General features: G+C 41.9%; 1 protein-coding gene across 9 annotated transcripts; it reads left to right on the forward strand.

Annotated features, from left to right (window-relative positions):
* The first annotated feature begins 10,640 nt into the window (after positions 1 to 10,640).
* Positions 10,641 to 20,143, forward strand: TCEANC (transcription elongation factor A N-terminal and central domain containing). Of its 9 annotated transcripts, XM_053580606.1 has the most exons (4): positions 10,653 to 10,791; positions 13,021 to 13,147; positions 18,111 to 18,207; positions 18,451 to 20,143. In XM_053580606.1, the coding sequence occupies exon 4, from the start codon at positions 18,459 to 18,461 to the stop codon at positions 19,515 to 19,517; it is 1,059 nt and encodes a 352-aa protein (XP_053436581.1). In that variant the 5' UTR covers positions 10,653 to 10,791; positions 13,021 to 13,147; positions 18,111 to 18,207; positions 18,451 to 18,458; the 3' UTR covers positions 19,518 to 20,143. The 9 variants fall into 9 exon arrangements, with proteins under 9 accessions (XP_053436580.1, XP_053436574.1, XP_053436572.1 ...); XM_053580605.1 differs by lacking the exon at positions 18,111 to 18,207 and having other exon boundaries at positions 10,641 to 10,669; positions 18,451 to 20,142; XM_053580599.1 differs by lacking the exon at positions 18,111 to 18,207 and having other exon boundaries at positions 10,646 to 10,685; positions 18,451 to 20,142.
* The last annotated feature ends 1,314 nt before the right edge of the window (positions 20,144 to 21,457 follow it).

The raw sequence follows: 21,457 nt of genomic DNA on the forward strand, positions 1-21,457 counted from the left end.
GTATTTACTGTTTAAGAAAACAAGGAGACAATTGGAAATTTGAGCACTTGTAATTTGACAATAGTAAGCAATATTTTTAGGTGTGATAATGGTAGTGTGGTTATGCTTTCCTGAAAGAAAGAATTTTTCCCTTTAGAGATATACTGAAATGCAGACTTACAGATGAAATGAAATGATGTCTGGGATTTGTTTCAAAATAACATGGGGGAGTGGCGCCTGTGGCTCATAGGAGTAGGGTGTCGGCCCCATATGCCAGAGGTGGTGGGTTCAAACCCAGCCCCAGCCAGAAACTGCAGAAAAACAGATAAATAAATAAATAACATGGGGGAGACAGAAGTCGACAGAGGTGTTTAGAGCAGGAAATGATAAGCTTTTTCTAGAATGAGCTGTATAGTGAATATTTAGGGCTTTATTCGCTAGACATCTCTGTCACCACAAATCAACTCTGCCATTGTAGCCCCAAAACAAATATAATCAGATGAATGAAAGTGGCTGCGTTCTAATAAGATTTTATTTTAATACCCAGGATGACAGCTTGAGACGCTATCTCAAAAAAAAAAAAAAAAAGACTTTATTTTAAAGCATGCAGCTGGCCAGATTTGGTCTATAATTTGTAGTTTGTCGACTTCTGGTCTAGAAGAAACAAGATGAGCCATCAGTTGATAACTGCTAAAACTGGGTGATGAGTACATGGGATTCCATAGTACTAACTGGTCTGTTTTTTCAGATGATGGAAATTCTCCACAATACAATGTTAAAAAAATAGTAAGGGTGGTGCCTGTGGCTCAAAGGAGTAGGGCACCGGCCCCATATGCCGGAGGTGGCAGGTTCAAACCCAGCTCCAGCCAAAAACTGCAAAAAAAAAAAAAAAAAAAAAAGTAAGGAAATGGACCATACATTTTTTAAAAAAGATTATCATCACGAATGTTTAAAATACAACCATTTGGAGCTTGATGCATTAAACTTTCAGAAGTATATACAATGTCCTCCTAGTAGTCCTGTAGCGATTCAGACGATCTATATACCACTGAACTGCTCTTGGACTTGAAAACCAAGATGGGGCCAGAAGCAGTGGGTTCCAGAGTGGCATTGCTACTACAGCTGCACAATTCTGGGCAGGCTCAGGGACTCGGCTCACTACCTGTCAGAGGCATCGATCTGTAGGAGGGTCATGTTTTGCCTCCGACAAGAGTGTGGCCTCCTCCTACTCCCTCCCGCATGGCAGAGCATGTTCAGAAAGCCTGGTAATGTCACCTACCCTCTGTCTGCCTCAGATTTCCCAAAACGAGGATAGCAACACAGAAGCCTACCTCACACCATGTAAAAACACCCCACAGCACCTAACGCCATGTGGCCTGGGCATGTCGGCTCTTGCTATGGAGATGTCATCTCGTGTGCTTTTCTTTCTCCTCCATCCATTTTCAAGTGGAAAACACATGCCTTCCGAGGTTGTTGGCTGAACCCTTGCCTGAAATTTGCCCCTATAGGGAATACATATATTTTTTCATTGTAATAGATACTGCCGCTCCCCTCCTAAGTGGCCGTACCATTCACAGGCCCACTAACAGGGGGATGAGAGCGTGTATTTCCTCACCTTCTGGCAACACGTCACATTAGCAAACCAATGCAGACAATCTAATTGGAGGCAAATGCTGGCTCCCTGCTGTTTCCCCATACACTCCTCTGATTTCCGGTGAGATCAGGCACCTTGCCAGGTCTACTGGCTATTTGTACTTGCACTTTTGTGACTCATGTCTTTTATCCTTGTGTCACCACCGGTATTCTGAAGCCCAGTCCTGGGTCCTCCTCATGGTCTCTGTTCTCCTGACCCAGCCTGTCCGGCCTCTGCCCAGCATATAGGTCACATCAGATGTCAACCATGGCTCTGGGGGCTGAAGAAAGACTTCTTGTGGCCAAAAAGGTCTCCCTTGTTCCTCCATTACAGACCTCAGGAGACTTTAGACCCTGGGTGGAGAGCTACAGCTTCTGTAAGATGACAGAAGGGTCTTGAGCGAACTCTCTCATTCTCTTCTCGGGTACTTGATGCCTCCCCAAGACCATACTGACCTCCAAGCTGGCCTGAGGGAGCCTCTTTTTCTTGAAGGCACAGAATATCTATGGGATGAATATGGAATAGTTTTATCTGCAGATGTTTCAGATGTTGAGAACGTGAATGGTCTGACATTTCACCTGAACTACAAGCTCACAAGTTGGCCTGTTATGGTTTCATAGACATTGGTAGAAAACACGAGGCCCCTGGGATGAAGGACTCTATCACGCACAGCACAGCGCCGGCTTCCTGCTCATGCCCCTTCCCCTCAGCCCACCCCTAGTCTCGCAGGGAGTGGGGGAGGCAGAGGTGTGTCTGGATGCAGCGTACACAGTGGGCTTGTGCCAAAGCCAAGGAACCCTAAGTTTGGGAACGTCTAAATCTTACGACAGGCCTGAGAGCAAACCTTTCCAAACTTTGTCCTAGAAAGAGACAATATCTTCATCATCTTGGTCAGGAAACAAATCTGCCCTCTGCAAGAAAACCCTATTTCTGTTTTCCCAGGCTGTTCATGATACAAACATCCTTGAAAAGATAAGTACTTGAAGTTATCATTAAACCACCTTAAAACACACAAAAATATATAGTACAGAACAAATGTTGCTAATGTCTTTGTGCAGAAGATGGGCAGAAACACAGAGGCCCATGAGAAATCACTCCCCAACACCAGACTCAGCTTTCTAGAATCCATGAGATGAGGAGATGACAATTGGAAAGATGGATGAGAGGGGTGGCCCCTTACAAGTCTGTGACATTGTGAGTATCATTGCCATCCTCAATACAGGTCCGGTTCCCCTTCTCTGAGTGAAGAGGACTACTGCTTTCTGAAACTTACTTTTCCAGGACTGCTGTTTAAATCCTATTCCAAACAGACCATAAGATATTAGTTAGGTAATTTAATTTCTGCAAAATAAACAAACATGAACTGAAATTCTTGCACGTTTTGAAGAAGTAGTATCACAGCTTGGGGACATGTTATAATTTGATACTCTCCTCCAAAAGTGGTTATTTGTTTTTGAGTCCAAATAGCCTTGCCTTTGAGAACATTTAAGTGTTTTGGAAACTTGACAGGGTGAATTGGATAATGACTATTTAGTATCATTTCGAGTGAATGCAGTTCTTGTGGAAAGTGGAAAACTATCAGACCAACAGTCCAAAGCACTGTTAGTTTCTCCCCAAGAAGGAACAGTGCAGGAATCATGGTTAGACACATGTTTCTGTTTTAAAAACTGGCTCTTATTGAATGCTGGAGAATTTATCTCAGTATAATGATTTTAAGTGAGATTTATTTTTACTCCTTTGACAAGTCTGAAGCCATCCAAAAATATCAAGAAGGCTTAGACTGGGTAAACATCTCAGAAGCCAAAGTAAATGAGTTCAACCTTTTTTGTCTTTAATTCCGACCATGACTGTAAATGCCAATAGCTGTGTTCTCTCTCCAAAGTGTTGTCCGGATGGTGTGTGGATGCAGCTTAATTCTGTCTGGTCAGGGAATGGTAAGGTATGGTGGACGTTGGAATTTTTGTATGTTTACAAATAAGGGTTCTTTTTTCATATAGAAAATAGGGTCGCAGATTGGAGTACCGATTTGTGGAATAACATTTTGGAATTCTTACGTTTTTCAACATCATATCTGTGCCTCATAAAAATTCTGTTGTTAAAGGTGGAGTGCAGTGGCTCATGCCTGTAATCCTGGCACTCTAGGAGGCCAAGGAGGGTAGACTGCTTGATTGAGCTCAGGAGTTCAAGACCAGCCTGAGCAAGAGCAAGATCCTGTCTCTACTAAAAATAGAAAAATAAGCTGGTTGTTATAATGGGCACCTATAGTCCCAGCTCCTCGGGAGGCTGAGGCAAGAGGATCACTTGAGCCTAGGAGTTTGAGGTTGGTGTGAGCTACAATGATACCACTGCACTCTAGCCAGGGTGAAAGAGTGAAACTATGTCTCAAAAAACCAATTCCGTTATTAACATACACATGAAAAATTGCATAAGATGATTTCTAAATAGTCTCATGCCTTGGAGGACAGTATTACCGTCCGGTGGTAAGAATCTGGCTTGGGGCCACAAAATGCTGCCCCTAACTGGCTTAGGATAGCAAAGTTACATATGCATGTTTTTGACCTAAACACTTATCCTGTGTATATCTTTAATCAATTTGGAAGCGGCATATAAATTGTTTTCCATTTCTAGGTTGTAGTTTTGTTCATTCGTTTAGTTGTTTGATTTGGTTTCCCCTACTTTAGTATAAAAGTGCTAGATTAAATGCAATTAAGCAAGAACTAACTACACTTTCCTTCTCAGTAATTTCTTCGAGAAGCCTCTATATTTATTTTACTAACACTGTTGCTCAAAACACATTTGAATTGCCTTTTTCAGGTACAAAAAAAAGTCATGTAAGAATCTTGATATAGTCAATTTATGGTTATGCCTCATTTATGACCAAAAACAGTATTACCAACCCAGAAGTCCACTGCTAGCTATATACCCAACAGAAATGCACAGTACCACTATTTGTAATAGTCCCAATGGAATAACATGATTATCCATAATATACATCTGTTGTGAGTAGAATAGATAAATAAATGGTGGTATACACACACGCGTGCATGCGCGCGCACACACACACACACACACACACACATATATATATATATTTTTTTTTTTTTTTTTTGAGACAGAGCCTCAAGCTGTTGCCCTGGGTATTTTGCCCTGGCATCACACCTCACAGCAACCTCCAACTCCTGGGCTGGAGTGGTGATATATTCATTCAATGAGATACTATAAAGAAATGAGAATGAACAACCTAATGCTTCCCACAGTAGCACAGATGAATTTCAAAAATATGTCATTGATCAAAAGAAACCAGAAAGTTCATACCATATACTTTCATTAATATGAAGTTTCAAAACCAGGTAAAATTAATCCATGGTGGAGAAGCTGGGACTGTATCCACCCTTATGTGTGTATAGGGGGTGTTGCTGGAAGGGACCATGACCGGGAGAACTTCTGGGCAGCTGGTAGTTTTGTTTCTCCATGTTTTTTAAAGGAGCATTTTCACTGTGAACAGTGTGGAGCAGTACACTCATGATTTCTGCGCTGAGTTTCCTATATATGTGTTATATTTCAATAAGAATTTATTTCAAAGAGTATACTCGCTCTTTAAGATGAATCTCATCTATCTGACATTGTGCCTAATGATTGGCGACACCGAGAGTGAATTAACGTCTCAGTGTCAAGCAGGTTGGGACTGAAGTTACATAGACTCCCTGGCCTGCCATCCAGGCTACCAATGGACAAGCAGGCTGCCAGAGGTGAGGGGCATGGGAATCTGGACAGATAGTCCAATAGGCCCTGGGGCTGCAGCCCAATGAGTCCTGCTGCTCAGGAGCCCGGAACCCTCACCTGCCCTACATCTATTGCTCTTTCCGCACAGTGATAGAAATTTCCACGTCTTCCTTCCTTTCTATCCCCGTTACTCCTTTTAAGAAGTCTTTTCTTCCTAAGATGAATCCAAGCTCCAATCACACAGCTCTCCTCCTGAACGGGAGACCCTTCACGCTTGCATCGCTCTCTTTAAATCCTCTCTCGGAGTTACAGCAACGCCCCCTGGTGGCTGTCTGAGCGCACGTGTATGGCTGCCCCCAGGTAGTAGCCCAGAGCTGTCTTCAGCATCTCCTGGTCCATTTTGCTCCATTTTCATCCCTTTCCTGACGTCTTGGGAACTCACGCTTCTCTCTGAGTACCCAGAGCCTTCAGATTAGCTCATCCTTGAGATCTTGAATAATCCAGTCTCGCAGACCTTTCATTCCCTCATGCCCTTTACTCATCTTATGTCCCATTCTGCTGGTCTCTGGCATGTGAAGGGAGATTACCCTTGCAAGATGATTACCCTTCCAGGCATAGGAAATAAAGGGTTTCACTTGTAACCTTGCCCAAGTAGTATTTGCTCTTTTATAATAGCAGCTTCCGATGTCTTAATCCAAAGTAAATTCCAGTACCATGATAAGATCAGGGATTCTCTTCTGATGTCCCTCAAATCACACAGCCACATTGAGATGGGCTGTGTCAGATTAGTTAGTGTTTGCTGGTAGCAAGCAACAGAAACAGACCCAGCAGAGGAGAGTTACAGTAAGGATAGCAGGAGCATGAGGTGGATGGAAAGACCAGAGAGCTGGCTTGGAATTGGGCTGCAGGCTGGAAGCAAAAAGTCATGGGAAAGGAGCCACTGTAGGAATCATTGTGCCTAATGATTTGCGACATTTGTCTGACAAGGACACCACCCTTGCCAGAATGATGTCTCACCACGTTCAGTCTCCATGTCACTCTTGTCTAAATTCACATTCCAAGGAGGGGTGTGCAGTCAGCCCACCACGGGTCATCTGGCTGCCCCTGGTTAGGGCAGTAAGGTACCTAATTGTCTGCTGGGAAGGTGGGCTGAAAGCTGGGTAGTCCAAACCCACCTGAGTGCACTGTGGCCCCCGTGGTGTAAAAGCCGGGATTGAGCACCTGTAATTATCTCAGGTAACATATGAAACTACATGATTGCTTGCATTGTGACAAAGGAGTTGGTACTTCATTCTCTTTAGCAACCAGAAACAGGGTTTGAGTCAGGTTTGAAATGAAGAACTGATTGATATAAACACTGTTATGGGACTGGGAATGGTGACTCATGCCTGTAATCCTAACACTTTGGGAGGTTGAGGTGGGAGGATCACTTGTGGCCAGGAGTTTGAGACCAACCTGGGCAACATAGCAGACTCCATCTCTACCAAAAAAACAACTAGCTGGGCATGGTAATGCACACCAGTAGTCCCAGCTACTCAGAGGCTGACATGGGAGGATCCTTTGAGCCCAGGGGTTTGAAGCTGCAGTGAGCTATGTCTGGATGACAAAGTGAAACCCTGTTTCTAAAAAAAGTACATACCCAGAAGTGAAATCATTGGGCCATAGGCCTAGGATAGGGATATATTAGTTTTAGTTGACATTGCCAGTTTTCCAAAGTGGTTGTTCTAATCGACACTCCCATCAGCAATGTAGGAGAGTTCTAGTTGCTTCACGTCCTCGACGACAGTTGGATTTTCGGTCCTTTTATTTTCCTTTTGGCAGACAATATGGTATTCACTAGCCACAGGTGTCTATTGAGAACTTGACTTTTGGCTAGTGCAGCCAATGAATTGAATTTTAAATTTTAACTAAATAGCCACGTGTGTCTACTATAGTGGACAAGGCGGGACTATATTAGCTTGCCTCTTAGTTGAAATAATGTTTTGTTTGTTTTGTTTTCACACCAGAGAAGAGCCTGGGTTGTTTTTGTTTTTAGACTTTTGACTAATTTCTACCTTTTTTCTTCAGTACACAGTTCATGAGAAGTTGGTTATTATAATCCTAGAAGTTCTACTGGCAGAGTTTCTGAAATAACTTCTAGTTTCTAAACTAACTCCTTCAGGTTGAGTCTTTTGTAGTTTAAGTACAATTGTTTCGACAAATGTTAGATATTTTAAGAATTGAATGTTACAAATCTGATCACAAAGAAAGTGTTCTTCCTGGGCGGCGCCTGTGGCTCAGTCAGTAAGGTGCCGGCCCCATATACCGAGGGTGGCGGGTTCAAACCCGGCCCCAGCTGAACTGCAAACAAAAAATAGCCGGGCATTGTGGCGGGCGCCTGTAGTCCCAGCTACTCGGGAGGCTGAGGCAAGAGAATCGTTTAAGCCCAGGAGTTGGAGGTTGCTGTGAGCTGTGTGAGGCCACGGCACTCTACCGAGGGCCATAAAGTGAGACTCTGTCTCTACAAAAAAAAAAAAAAAAAAACAACAAGAAAGTGTTCTTCCTTTGTCACTGTTTAAAACTAGAGATGATAGTTCTGGAGGCCTGTAGTGCTTCATATTTTTGAATATTTCCAAAGACAAGAGTACCCAGAAAAGCAACAGAAAAGTAACAAAGGAAGGGAAAAGACCATTCAGGCATGTTAAATTTATAATAATAGGCAGGGGGCCATTGACCTAAGGCTGGCTCTGTACTTTGAGTTCCTATGCAATGAACTGCAACCTAACTTAGTATGTAAATAAACTGAAAACTTAACCTAAGAATATAATAAACAGCCAAATCTCAGCCATTCACAGGCTGCCAACTGATCAGATCATGTCCAAATAAGGTGAAGGCCAAAGCTGCAACCAATCAACCTATTTCTATGTTACTTCCCTTCTCTGTAAAAATTCCCACTCTAAACCTCTTCTGGTTCTGAATGTTGCCCAATTCGTGAATTATTTTTTACTCAGATAAAGTCTGCTAAATTTAAATTGTCTAAAGTTTTTTTTTTTTAACAGGTAAAAGACTAACAAAGGGCCAGGTATGGTGGCTCACTCCTATAATCTTAGCACTCTGGAAGGCTAAGGCAAGAGGATCACTTGAGGTCAGGAGTTTAAGACCAGCCTGAGCAAAGGGAGACCCTGTCTCCATTCAAAATTGAAAAATAGCTGGGCATGACGGCATGTGCCTGTAGTCTCAGCTACTCAGGAAGCTGAGGGGAGGATTGCTTGAGCCCAGGAGTTTGAAGTTGCTGTGAACTTGACTGAGGCTGTGGCACTTTAGCCCAGGCAAGAGAGAGACTCTATCTCAAACAACAAAAACAACAAAAAATAGAAGAAGATTGATAAAGATTCTTTGCTTGACCACATTTCAGTCATGCTCCTGAGCCTTCTCCTAGGCTCATCTGTGCACTTCCTTGTAAAATCCAGTTTTAGCCAAGAGCCCTGCTAAGTCAGCATAGCAAGAAGCACCTTCCCTCAATATATGATCACTCTCAATATCTGATAAAGCTCCTCATCTTCCACCATCCCCCAGCTGATGTTTGATCACCCTGGCCTATCTTCGGCAAGAATCCCGTTAGGTCAGTTTAGCCAGAATCCCCCTTACTCTGATGTTTCCTCTTAGTAATTTTCCATTCCTTGACTTCCACCCTGCTCCTTGGCTATAAATTCCAATTTCCAGGTGCATCTTAGAATGGGTACAGGCGAAACTTACTAAATGCAGAATACAAATGCGTACATACAGTAACTAAGAAAATGCCATGAAGGCTACGTTGAACAGTTTGATGAGAATATTTCAGATTGTATATGAAACCAGCACATTGTATACCTTGATTGCACTAATGTACACAGCTATGATTTAACAATAAAAATAAATAAATTAATAAAAAAATTCCAATCTCCAAGGCTATATTTGAAGTTGAGCACAATCTCTCTCCTTCACTGCAAGACCCCATTGCAGTGGTCCCTGTACCTGTCTCAATGGTCCTGAATAAAATCTTCCTTACTATGTTTTAACAAGTGTCATTAAATATTTTTTCTTTAAGAGATATAATTCTTAATGAAATTTTCATTAAAATTTACAATAACAGGGCGGCGCCTGTGGCTCAGTCGGTAAGGCGCCGGCCCCATATACCGAGAGTGGCAGGTTCAAACCCGGCCCCGGCCAAACTGCAACCAAAAAATAGCCGGGCGCTGTGGCGGGCGCCTGTAGTCCCAGCTACTCGGGAGGCTGAGGCAGAGAATCGCTTAAGCCCAGGAGTTGGAGGTTGCTGTGAGCTGTGTGAGGCCACGGCACTCTACCGAGGGCCATAAAGTGAGACTCTGTCTCTACAAAAAAAAAAAAAAAAAAATTTACAATAACAAACATTTTACCCTGTCATAGTTTGAAGGCTAGAGAGAAAGACAAAAGCAACTCCTTAAACTCTTAGCTACACTGGGCACTAACAGCTGGGCCTTTGTGTTCTGGGGAACATAAATAATTTCACAGAACACCAGCATCAGATAATGGCCACTCTCTGATGTGATGGATCAAGACTAAATAAGATTCCTTCTCAGTCATATTGGAATCCTGACAAAAATGTAAACACTGTCCAAACCACAAAAATAACCAAACATCCCTTATCGTGGCTAAGGAGTCACTGATCATAATCTTCCCTCCTTCTAGGAAAAATTTATCATGTCACTTAATCATAAAATCATCCTGCTTCCTGACAGCATCCGATCCAGAATATTGGATTGGTTACTTTGCAGCAAAAGAGGCTGCCACATTCTCTATTTCAATCATCACTGTGGTGTACTGGATCTTTGCAGGCAAAAGAATGTGCCCAGGTGAAAAGCTCAGGATGCACATGACCACTTAATGAACATTTACTACTTTCAAAGCAACTGATGCATGCTAGGGTGCAAATACTTACAGAATTATTTACTGCGTTAAATAAGTGAGTCACATTTATAAATGTCAATATCTAACCGAGTACTGTGTTGACTACCTTGATTAGAAGCAGAAAGGTAAAGTCGTAGAGTAAGTTAATAAAATGCCCAGCTAAAAAATATCAGCAGGATTTCTTTCAAGGCAAGCCCGGGGCGTGATCATAGCTCCTCCTCCTGGGAACTGCGGAGAAACTCCCACGGCCGCTGACCGCTCCACGCAGGCGCCATTTCCCTAACACACATGCGCTGGGTCTCAGGACCTTGTGGGCGGGCTCGAGGGTTTGGATTGGTTGAGCTTTCGTCGTTCCCGCCCCGGAGGCCGGAAGTGTTCTGTGGACGCAGGAGCCGCTTGGGGCCTCCTGAACTACATCTGCGCTTCTCAGTGAGCCGCGCTTCGGGTTTGTCAGGGCCTGTGCGGGGCAGAGGGCGAGCTTTTGTTTCCGGCGGAGGCCACCCCCGCTCGCGGAAGTACTCCGGTGCGCCCTGAGCCGGTTAGGCCCTAAGGTGCCCTCGCCCCGCTCCCTTCTCTCTTTCTGCCGAGGTCGCCAGAACCCTCAGGGCCGCCGCCGCTCCTGCGCCGAGATGGTTAGCGGCTGGCGTGCTTGTGCTTGACCCCACCCACCGGAACCCGAATCCGGACCAGACCCAGCCCCTGGGCTGGTCCCTTCCTCTCCCTGCGCCTTTTCTAAGGGTCGTCATTACAGGGAAGGGCTCTAACGCAGTGCCCAGTGTCTGTTCAGAAACTGCAACTTTCCTGCCAGCATTTGGCATCATAGAAGGTGCTCCCTGTGAAGCTGGAGAGTTGTGCGTGGGTCAGGACTAGAAAATTAATTTGTTTAGATTTTAAAAGAGATCTAAACAGGTCTAGGTTCCTACTGATTTGTTACCATATTCTGAAAGTTTTGTCATGATCTTTTCATATTTCTCAGGCGTTTTTAAGACAATTTTAGTATAGATATGTACTCCTTACCAATGCTTTAATATTAATGTTTATTAATATAAGCTTTTATATACGTCAAATATTAGGGCCTACTCTTGCTAGCACTGTATAAATTTTTTGGTATATGTTCACACTCTGAAAGGATAGGTGTGTATCTGGGCATTATTCACAGTAGCATATGTTCTAGAACAGTGCTATCCCATGCCTTACACAAGGCTTGAGCACTTGGAATGTGGCTGTGCTGTAAATGTAAAACGGGGAATTTTGGAGAGTAAATATGAAAAAGAATGTAAAATACTTTGATTTGTTTATGTCACACATTGAGATGATAATACTTGGGATACACTGGGTTAAAATGTGTTATACTTAATTTCATTTATTTTTGTTTTTTTAACGTGGCTACTAGAGAATTTTAAATTATACTTGTGGCTAGCATTATATTTCTGTTGGCCAGCACTGCTCTAGAAAGGGGTCAACAGACTATGGCTTGCAGCCAAATCCAGCCTGCCTAGTTTTGTAAGTGTTATTGGAACGAAGTCATACCCATTTATTTATGGAGTTTCTGTGTCTGCTGTTCTGCTATAAGAGCAGCAGAGTTGAAAGTCCATACAGAGATAATATGGCCTGTAGAGCCAAAATATGTACCGACTGACCAACAAAAAAGTTTGCTGACTGTTTGCTCTAGAACAGTCGTTCTCAACCTTCCTAATGCCGCCACCCTTTAATTCAGTTTGTCATGTGTTGGTGACCCCCAACCATAAAATTATTTTCGTTGCTACTACTAATTTTGCTACTGTTGTGAATCATAATGTAAATAAATATCTGATATGTAGGATGGTCTTAGGCGACCCCTGTGAAAGGGTCGTTTGACCCCCAAAGGCATCGCGACCCACAGGTTGAGAACCACTGCTCTAGAACAATCCTTGGTGTGATATTTTTAAACCTTTTAATTGTAGACTTAGGTAATTGCCAGGCTTACTGCATGACAGGCATAGTTCTAAGCACTTTATAAAGACTATCTCATTTAATTCTCATGAATCCTAGGACATTGGGTTTCTCACATTTTGTAGGTGAGGAAATCATGGCACAAAATGGTTAAGAAACTTACCAACTTGCTCCACACCCTTCATTTCTGGGAACTGCACCTTCTACCAGGGGTCCTCAAACTGCAGCCCGTGGGCCACATGAGGCGGTGTGATTGTATTTGTTCCCAATACAATTTTGTTTTTGTTTTTTTTACTTCAAAATAAGATATGTGCAGTGTGCATAGGAATTTGTTCATAGTTTTTTTTTTTTAAACTATAGTCTGGACCTCCAACGGTCTGAGGGACAGTGAATTGGCTCCTTGTTTAAAAAGTTTGAGGATGCTTGACCCTCTTTATCCATATGGCTTGACTCTAGATCTACTTGATTAGCCCAGAGTGGGCACCATGGGTTTTTTTGAGCTAGAATTTTTTGAATGATTTTGTTGAACTCGAATGGCTACAGGCTTGGCCTTGGAGGGAAGAAGCCAAGGGACACTGTGTTTAGGTGCAATGGGTACAAGCAAGCTGGTCTGTAGTGAAAAGAAAGGAGAGGAGAAAGCACACCCTGTATGCTTTTTCTCATTTAACAACAAAAATTTGTTGAGTAATAGTAAGCACTAGCCAGGTGTTGGCCAAGTGTGTGTAGGTGAATAAAACAATTTAGCTCTTTTATGATCTTGTGGGAAGGGCAGATAATAAAAATGTTTTTTAAATATGATAAGCACTATAAAAAAACATAATATGTAAATGATTTTCTGTTTTTAACAGGTTTCCTCATTTGTAAGGTGAAGATAAGCCATATCCATATTTCAGAATTATTGTGATAATTGAGTGACAGGAGTGTGCATGGCATGGGGAGTTGTTCAATGAATGTCTGTCACCTTCCAGTGAAGAGGTGAGTGAGTGAGGGAGGGAGTATTGGGAGTTTTGTGCGTTGTAACATTTAAAACATTAGAGTCACCAATTGTCCTTAGTACAGAAAGTTCTGGGGGGCACTGTACCCAGCAGGTGTTTTTAATATTTTCTAGTTTAATGGGACTGATGTAACAATATCCAGAGTCAGAGAAGTTCTGTGCATTCAGTCCAGGTGCAAGACCAGAGCTGTCACCAGGCACAGTGGCTCATGCCTGTAATCCTAGTACTCTGGGAAGCCGAGGCAGGTGGATTGCCCTGAGCTCACAGGTTCGAGACCAGCCTGAGCAAGAGCAAGACCACATCTAAAAATTTCCAGGCATTGTGGCGGGTGCCCGTAGTCCCAGCTACTTGGAAGGCTGCAAGAGAATTACTTGAGCCCAAGAGTTTGAGGTTGCTGTGAGCTATGACACCACGTACTCTACTGAGGGTGACAAAGTGAGACTCTGTCTCCAAAAAAAAGACCATAGTGTCTTGAGGCTGAGGGCAGCCTCCCTGGAGGTCCCGCTTGGGGGGGTGGGGTGCCTGTGTGTGGTTTAAATCAGAATCACCTTGAGAGCTGAACCAAGAGTAGATCCTACCCTCACAGATTCTAATTCATTCTATCTGGGATGAGACCTAGCATTGTTTTGTTTTTTATTATTTTGTTTCCTCTAATGATTCTAATATATAGCCACTGTTGAGAACCACCAATGGTGAGAGATCAGCCAGGCTTAGGGAGCTGCTGGAGCAGAGGTATCTGGCCTAGAAGCTTTTTATGCCTTGGGTGTTGTGGTGGATACTTGTATGTATGCCCAGCTACTTGGGAGGCTGAGGCAGGAAGGTCGCTTGAACCCAGAGTTTGAAGTTGCTGTGAGCTAGGCTGATACAGGGCAACGGAGTGAGACTCTGTCTCAAAATATACATACATATATATATATAAATAGAATTACCATATGATCCAGCAATTCCACTTCTGGTTAGATACTCAAAAGAATTGAAAGCAGGGTCTCAAAGAGTTATTTGCATACTTTTGTTCATAGCAGCATTGTTCATTACAGCAAAAAGGTGGAAGCAACCCAAGTATCCATCAACAGATGAATAGGTAAACAAGATACGGTATATTCAGACAATGGAATATTATTCAGCTTTAAAGGAAAGGAGATGCTGACACATGCTACCATACGGATGAACCTTGAGGACATTATGTTAGGTGAAATAGACCAGACAAAAGGACAAATACTGGATGATTCCACTTATGTGGGGTTCCTAGAGCAGTCCAATCCATAGAGACGGAAAGTAGAATGATGGTTGCTGGGAGATGGGGGGTGGAGAGGAATGTATGTTGTTTAATGAATACAGAGTTTCAGTTTGAGAAGATTAAAAGTTCTGGACATGGATACATAACAATGTAAATGTACTGAACATACTGAACTGTACACTTAAAAATCAAAAAATAGCCAGGCATTGTGGCGGGCGCCTGTAGTCCCAGCTGCTCGGAAGGCTGAGGCAGGAGAATTGCGGAAGCCCAAGAGCTGGAGGTTGCTGTGAGTCCTGTGACATCATGCACTCTACCGAGGGTGGTAAAGTGAGACTCTGTCTCTACAAAAAAAAAAAAAAATTAAAAAAAATGGTTAAAATGGTAAACTTTATGTTTTTTATATTTTATTACAATTAAAATTTAGAAATAAATATGAAAGAGAAGTAAATAAAAGAACATGAAATGAAGAGCAATGTTTTTGGATGTTTACATATGAGTACCTTAATTTCTATAGATACACACGAGTAAAGAGAAAGTTTTGCTGGCAAGACAAAATGCTGCTCTCACCCTACTGAAACCCTGAGCTACAGTTATAATTGCCCTTCAGAATCACCTTGAAACTCAGACCTTCAGTTGAGAAATTCTGACCCAAGTCAAACATTGCTTAACCTTTTTGTTAACTCTAGACCGCTTATTAACCACTTTTTTGAACATCTGGCAAACCTTAATCCTTATTTCTTCAGTAGTAATGTACATAGAATACAGGAAGAATAAATGTTTCTTCTTTTTAAAGAAATTTTCCAACAAGTGGGAGAGGGCTCAAATGTATTGAGCAGCTTGAAACTTTGTTATTGTGACATAACTGCATGACTTCCTCAAGATCTGATGTAGACAATTCTGAGAATAATGTTCAGCAATTGAGGGGGCAATTTTTTTTATTTTTCTATGCTGTCTTACCTGTTCTTTATTAAGCCTTTGATTCTTAGGAAGACCTCTTTTACTGTTTTCAGTCTTTAAAAGTGGAATTTTTAAAAAGTAAAAGAATTCTCTTTAAATACTGGTTCTTGATAATTAGGAAAATGATCTTAAGATCCTGAACTGATGGCCCCGAGTGACTGAGTGTTAAACTGACTTTAGGGAGGAAAAAGGCTGCCCAAGTTTTCTACAGTACAGCCCCCTCTGATGGTAAAAATGCAAGACTTGGTCATTTTTGAGCCATCCCAGCAGGGAGACACCAGTGGGAACCTCATATTTGTAGCAAAGGGTACTTTTGAGATAGAGTTTGATGGGAGATGCAACTGTTTGTGATTCAGCAATCAATTTATGTTTATCTGGATGTGTAGCACTTTTAAGGTATAATACTCTCATTCCAGATCTAAGATAGCTAGAAGGTGATCAATTCATTTCCCATACCAATTTTCGGTAAGCATGTATCTTAAATGCATATAATTTATCAGGAATTTCTATTAGGCCAATAGCTTTTCTGATTGTGAAAACAATACAGGTTAATCACAGAAAATTCAGAAAAGAGTAAAAAAACAAATAATCACCTAAAATCTTACCATTCAGAAAATGCCACTGTGAAATTTTGTGTATCTCTTTTCAGCCTTTTCACATGGCATTTTAAAACAAAATTTAGATCAGATTTCAATAACAGCTTTATTTAGATGTAATTCAAATACCATACAATTCACCTACTTAAAGCATAGAATTCAGTGGTTTTTAGTATAAAATACTGACACTTGTGCAAGCCATCATCATAATCAACTTTAGAAGAATGTCACCACCAACCTCCAAGAAAAACCCTACGCCCATTAGCAGCCATTCCCTCTTTTCCTTCACCCCCATTGTTCTTTCCCCCAGCCCAACCCAAGCAACCACTAATCTATTTTCTGTCTCTAAGTTGCCTATTCTGGACATTTTATATAAATGAAATCACACAATATGTGGTCTTTTATGTCTTTTTTCACTTAGCATAATGTTCTCAAGATTCATCGAGGTTTTAGTATGTATTAGTACTTCATCCCTTTTTTATGACTGAATAATATTCCATTATGTGGATAGGCCACACATTTTGTTTATCTATTTATGAATTGAACATGTGGGGTTTTTCCACTTTTTCACTATTATGAGTGAATAATAATGCTATGAATATTTGTGTTCTAGTTTTTGTGTAGACATGTTTTCATTTCTCTTGGGTAGATTTGTGGATCATATGCTAATTATGTTTAATCTTTTCTTTATATAGTTTTACATAGGGATTTGTTTTCACCTCATGTTACAATTATTTTCCCATGTCATCAATTCTCTAAAAACATGATCTTAAATGGTTTTATTATTGTATCATGCTAGGAGTGCACCATATTTTTTAAATCATTTTCTTGTTCAAGGTCCTTTCATTTTCTCCTAAGTTTGAAGAAAGTTCTTATATGTTCAGTCTCCAGATCTCTCATTTCCTTAAAGTAAATTTATAGAAGTACAATTACTAGCTAAAAGAATATTACATTTTATGGCACTTGTCAGGTAGTTTCTAGGAAGATGGCATTAATTCTCTCTGTAATCACTTCATTGTTGTTAGCCTGTGTATGTTTAATGAAGATTATTCAATATCAAGTGCTGTAAAATGGAGCCCATGGATTTTTTTTTTTCTGGAGATGGAGTCTTACTTTGTCACCCCTGGTAGAGTGCTATGGCATCATAGCTCACAGCAACCTCAAACTCTGGGGCTCAAGTGATTCTCTTCCCTCAGCCTCCAAAGCAGCTGGAACTACAGGCACCTGCCACAACTCCAAGCTATTTTTAGAGACGAGGTCTCTCTCTGGCTCAGGCTGGTCTCGAACCTGTGAGCTCAGGCAATCCACCTGCCTCGGCCTCCCAAAGTGCTAGCATTACAGGCGTGAGCCACTACACCTGGCCCAAGCCCACAGATTTTTGAAAAGACAGGGCCTCTGCCATCTAGGTGCTTATGTTCACACTTAGACATTTAGACCAGACAGACAAATACAGATCCAGGGATATTGTGTAGACAAGGTCACACATTATGAGAGAGAAAAATAGACTGGTTAGATAAACATTTTGCTTCCCAGAATGAGATTCATACAGACATAATCATCAAGAAACTTTTTACACTTAAAAGTTTTTAAAAAATTAATGAAACCAAACTCTATAGCAGTGGTTCTCAACCTGTGGGTTGTGACCCCAGGAACTGTATTAATGGGTCACAGCATTAGGAAGGTTGAGAACCACTGCTCTATAGGAACTAGTTAGTCCAAAGTCATAAGTCAGCTAGATCATTCAATCTGAATCTTTACCTGTTCAGAAGACTCAGTGTACCCTGTTGAGTTTTGGAGACCCACCAGACCTCCCTCTGGTTGCGTCCCAACCTATGCTGTCTCAGTTTCTTTAGGTTGCTTGAGACATTAGCAAACCCTTTTTTGTCCTATTTCTTTCTTTCTTTTTTTTTTTTGCAATTTTTGGCCAGGGCCAGATTTGAACCCACCACCTCTGGTATATGGGGCCAGCACCCTACTCCTTGAGCCACAGGTGCCGCTCTGTTTCTTATTCTTTTATATTCAAAAAAGTACCACTTTAAAGATTATAAAATCAGCAAATAGTTAAATTATATAGCCGAATATAAGGAAAATATAGTCCAGCATTGCTCAGCATTACCATATTGATCTGACACATGGTATGATTTTTTCCTCAGCAGGGTCACCAAATTCCACCCAACTGGACTGATTAAGCATTGATTTGTAAAATTAGAGGTGGAAAAACTATAGCAGATCATCCCCCGCCTCTTTCAGGTAGATGTTATGCAGAAGCTGTTTACAATGTGACCTTTTTTTAACTACTAAGAATAAAACTCTTGAAACTAAACCATACCACCTTGCAGACTCCATTTTCTAACATGTCACCCACATTTATGTTGCATAACTCCTTCAGAAAATATTGTGTAGGTAACTGCCAGAAAGTGCTATTTTACTATCCGGCAACTGCAACTAACAAAGGCGAGCTTAAGAAAACTGAAATCTCTTTTTTCTTTGCAGCTGGAAATATGTCTGACAAGAGCCAGATAGCTGCCAAAGCTTCCCTTATTGAGGAAGTACTTTCTAAAAGGTATTTTGAAGATCTTCACAATCACCTTACTGAGCTAGAAATGATTTATGTGACTAAGGAGAATCTCCAGGAGACAGATGTGGTCAGAGCTGTGTACAGAGTCCTCAAAGACTGCCCCTCAGTGACTTTGAAAAAGAAAGCCAAGTGTTTGTTGTCAAAGTGGAAAGAACTTTATAAAGATACTCACTTCATATCAAAGGACAGCCCTGAATTATTCCCTGCAAGTGGTCATAAAGAAGAAAATTCAGGACTTTCTTATGACCCAAGTCAGGATGAGATACCAGCTGCCTGCAGTTCTAATTTTGTACCATCATCCCAGGGGGTTGCAAAACTCAGTAAAATCATTGTTCCTGAAAATAGTGCTATTCAAATGGAATGTAAGGAAGAGCACTTGGGGGGTGATGACCCTAAATCCACTGGCAAGAGATCAATCAAATTGCTGGATCCCATAACACCTGTGAGAACTAAATGCGTGGAACTTCTTTATACAGCCTTAAGTAGTTCTTCCACAGATCAGCCACAAGCTCCTTTGTGGCAAAACTTTGCAAGAGAAATCGAAGAGCATATATTTACTCGTTATTCAAAGAACATCAAAAAATATAAAACTTGTATCAGAAGCAAAGTTGCCAATTTGAAGAACCCCAGAAATTCTCATTTACAACAAAACTTGGTCTCTGGGGCCTTGTCTCCAAGAGAATTTGCTGAAATGACTGTCATGGAGATGGCAAATGAGGAGCTGAAGCAGTTGAGAGCTTCCTACACGGAATCTTGTATCCAGGAACATTACCTTCCCCAAGGGATTGATGGCACACAGACAAAAAAAATAAAATGCAGGCGCTGTGAGAAATACAATTGCAAGGTCACAGTAATTGCCAGAGGAACACTTTTTCTTCCAAGTTGGGTTCGGAATTCAAACCCAGATGAACAAATGATGACCTATGTAATTTGTAATGAATGTGGGGAGCAGTGGTACCATAGCAAGTGGGTGTGCTTATAAATAATTAAATGTTATCTTAATAAGAGGTAACTCAGATGATGCCTTTTTTTTCTTTTTTTGAAGGCAGAGTCTTGCTCTGTTGTCTAGACTAGAGTACAGTGGCATCAGCCTAGCTGTCAGCAACCTCAAATTCTTGGACTCAGCAACCCTCCGGCTTCAACCTCCAGAGTAGCTGGGACTACGGGTACCCATCACCACACCCAGCTAATTTTTTCTATTTTTAATAGAGATGCGGTCTCTCTCTTGCTGGTCTTGAACTCCTGAGCTCAAGCAATTCTCCCACCTCAGTCTCTAAAAGTGCTAGAATTACAGGCACGAGCCACTGTGCCTGGTTGAGTGATATCTTTCATTTATACAAATCTCTTGTGCTTGTTTTCAAAATCTTATATATGCTAATCTTAAAACAGAAGAAGGAAAGAGTCATTAGCCTATGCTCAAACCACAATCACTAAAAGTTACAGTTTAGGGAGAGAGTGCCTGACTATTTGCATTGTACTTTGTGGCCATTTAGTACCTTGCTGTACTCAGAGTGTGGGTGAGAGCAGCTGAACATAACCAGGAGCCTGTGAGAAATGCAGACTGTCAGGCCCCACACCACTGAATCTGAATCTTGGCAGGATCCACAGGTGATCCTCCAGAATGGTCTGAGAAGTGCTGCTTCGACAGTAGGCCTATGGTTCTTAGCAGTGGCTGTATATCTTTGAATGTCCACTGGTGCAGAGGCCCACCCTCCAACAATTCCGTCAGAACTTATGGGATGGGGCCCAGGCATCAAAATTGTTTTTTTCATTGTTCAGGTTATTTTAAGTTGCAGTAAGAGTATTTTCTTTCTTTCTTTCTTTCTTTCTCTCTTTCTCTCTTTCTCTCTCTCTCTGTCTCTCTCTCTCTCTCTCTCTCTCTCTTCCTTCCCTTCCTTCCCTTCCTTTCTCTCTTTCTCTCTCTCTCTCTCTCTCTCTCTCTCTCTCTCTCTTTCTCTCTCCCTCCCTCTCTCCCTCTCCCTCTCTCTCCCTCTCTCCCTCTCTCCCAAGTAGCTGGGACTACAGGCGCCCGCCACAATGCCCGGCTATTTTTTTGTTGCAGTTCGGCCTGGGCCGGGTTTGAACCCGCCTCCCTCGGTATGTGGGGCCAGTGCCCTACCCATTGAGCCACAGGCGCCTCACCAGATCCCAGATTTTCTTCTCCAAATTCACTATCCAGCCAGGCACGATGGCTCACCCCTGTAATGCTAGCTAGCACTCTGGGAGGCCAAGGTGGGTGGATGGCCTGAGCTCAGTTGAGAACAGCCTGAGCAAGAACAAGACCCTGTCTCTGCTAAAAAATAGAAGAACTAGCCTCACGTTGTGGTAGGCACCTGTAGTCCCAGCTTCTGGGGAGGTTGAAGCAGAAGAATCTTGAGCCCAAGAGTTTGAGGTTGCTGTGAACTAGGCTCATGCCACAGCACTCTACTTGGGGTAACAGAGTTTGACTCTCAAAAAAAAAAAAAGCAAATTCGCTATCCAACACTGGCTCTGGCTCAATATTGACTTATGAGAAGTGTCTTCCTAGATAAGGGGAACTGAATGAACAGTGTCTTTGGGCGCTAACACTAAGTCTACTCATTTCCCCTCTCTTCACTTTACTGGTCTCCCTTCATCCACAAAAGTTACCTTATAATTCATCCCACAGTTAAAATTTTGTTTAGAGGCCTTTTACTTAGTTGGAGGAGCTGTGTATTTTTCTTTTTTGTTTGCACAAGTTCAGGGTAAATGAACTCTTTAACTAGGACATTTAGTTTCCAGTGTTAGGAGCCTTCATGTTCTGAAGAGCTTGAGTGTTAGGAAGTTCACATTCTGCTTATGTAAAAATGGGCATTAATCTGTCAGAGTTTAATGAATGGACCGGAAATTACTCCTCTGAGGCCTTTGCAACCACTGTTTAACCAATTTACATAATTGTTTAAA

Source organism: Nycticebus coucang, chromosome X, assembly GCF_027406575.1.
Source record: "Nycticebus coucang isolate mNycCou1 chromosome X, mNycCou1.pri, whole genome shotgun sequence".
Lineage (NCBI taxonomy): Eukaryota > Metazoa > Chordata > Mammalia > Primates > Lorisidae > Nycticebus > Nycticebus coucang.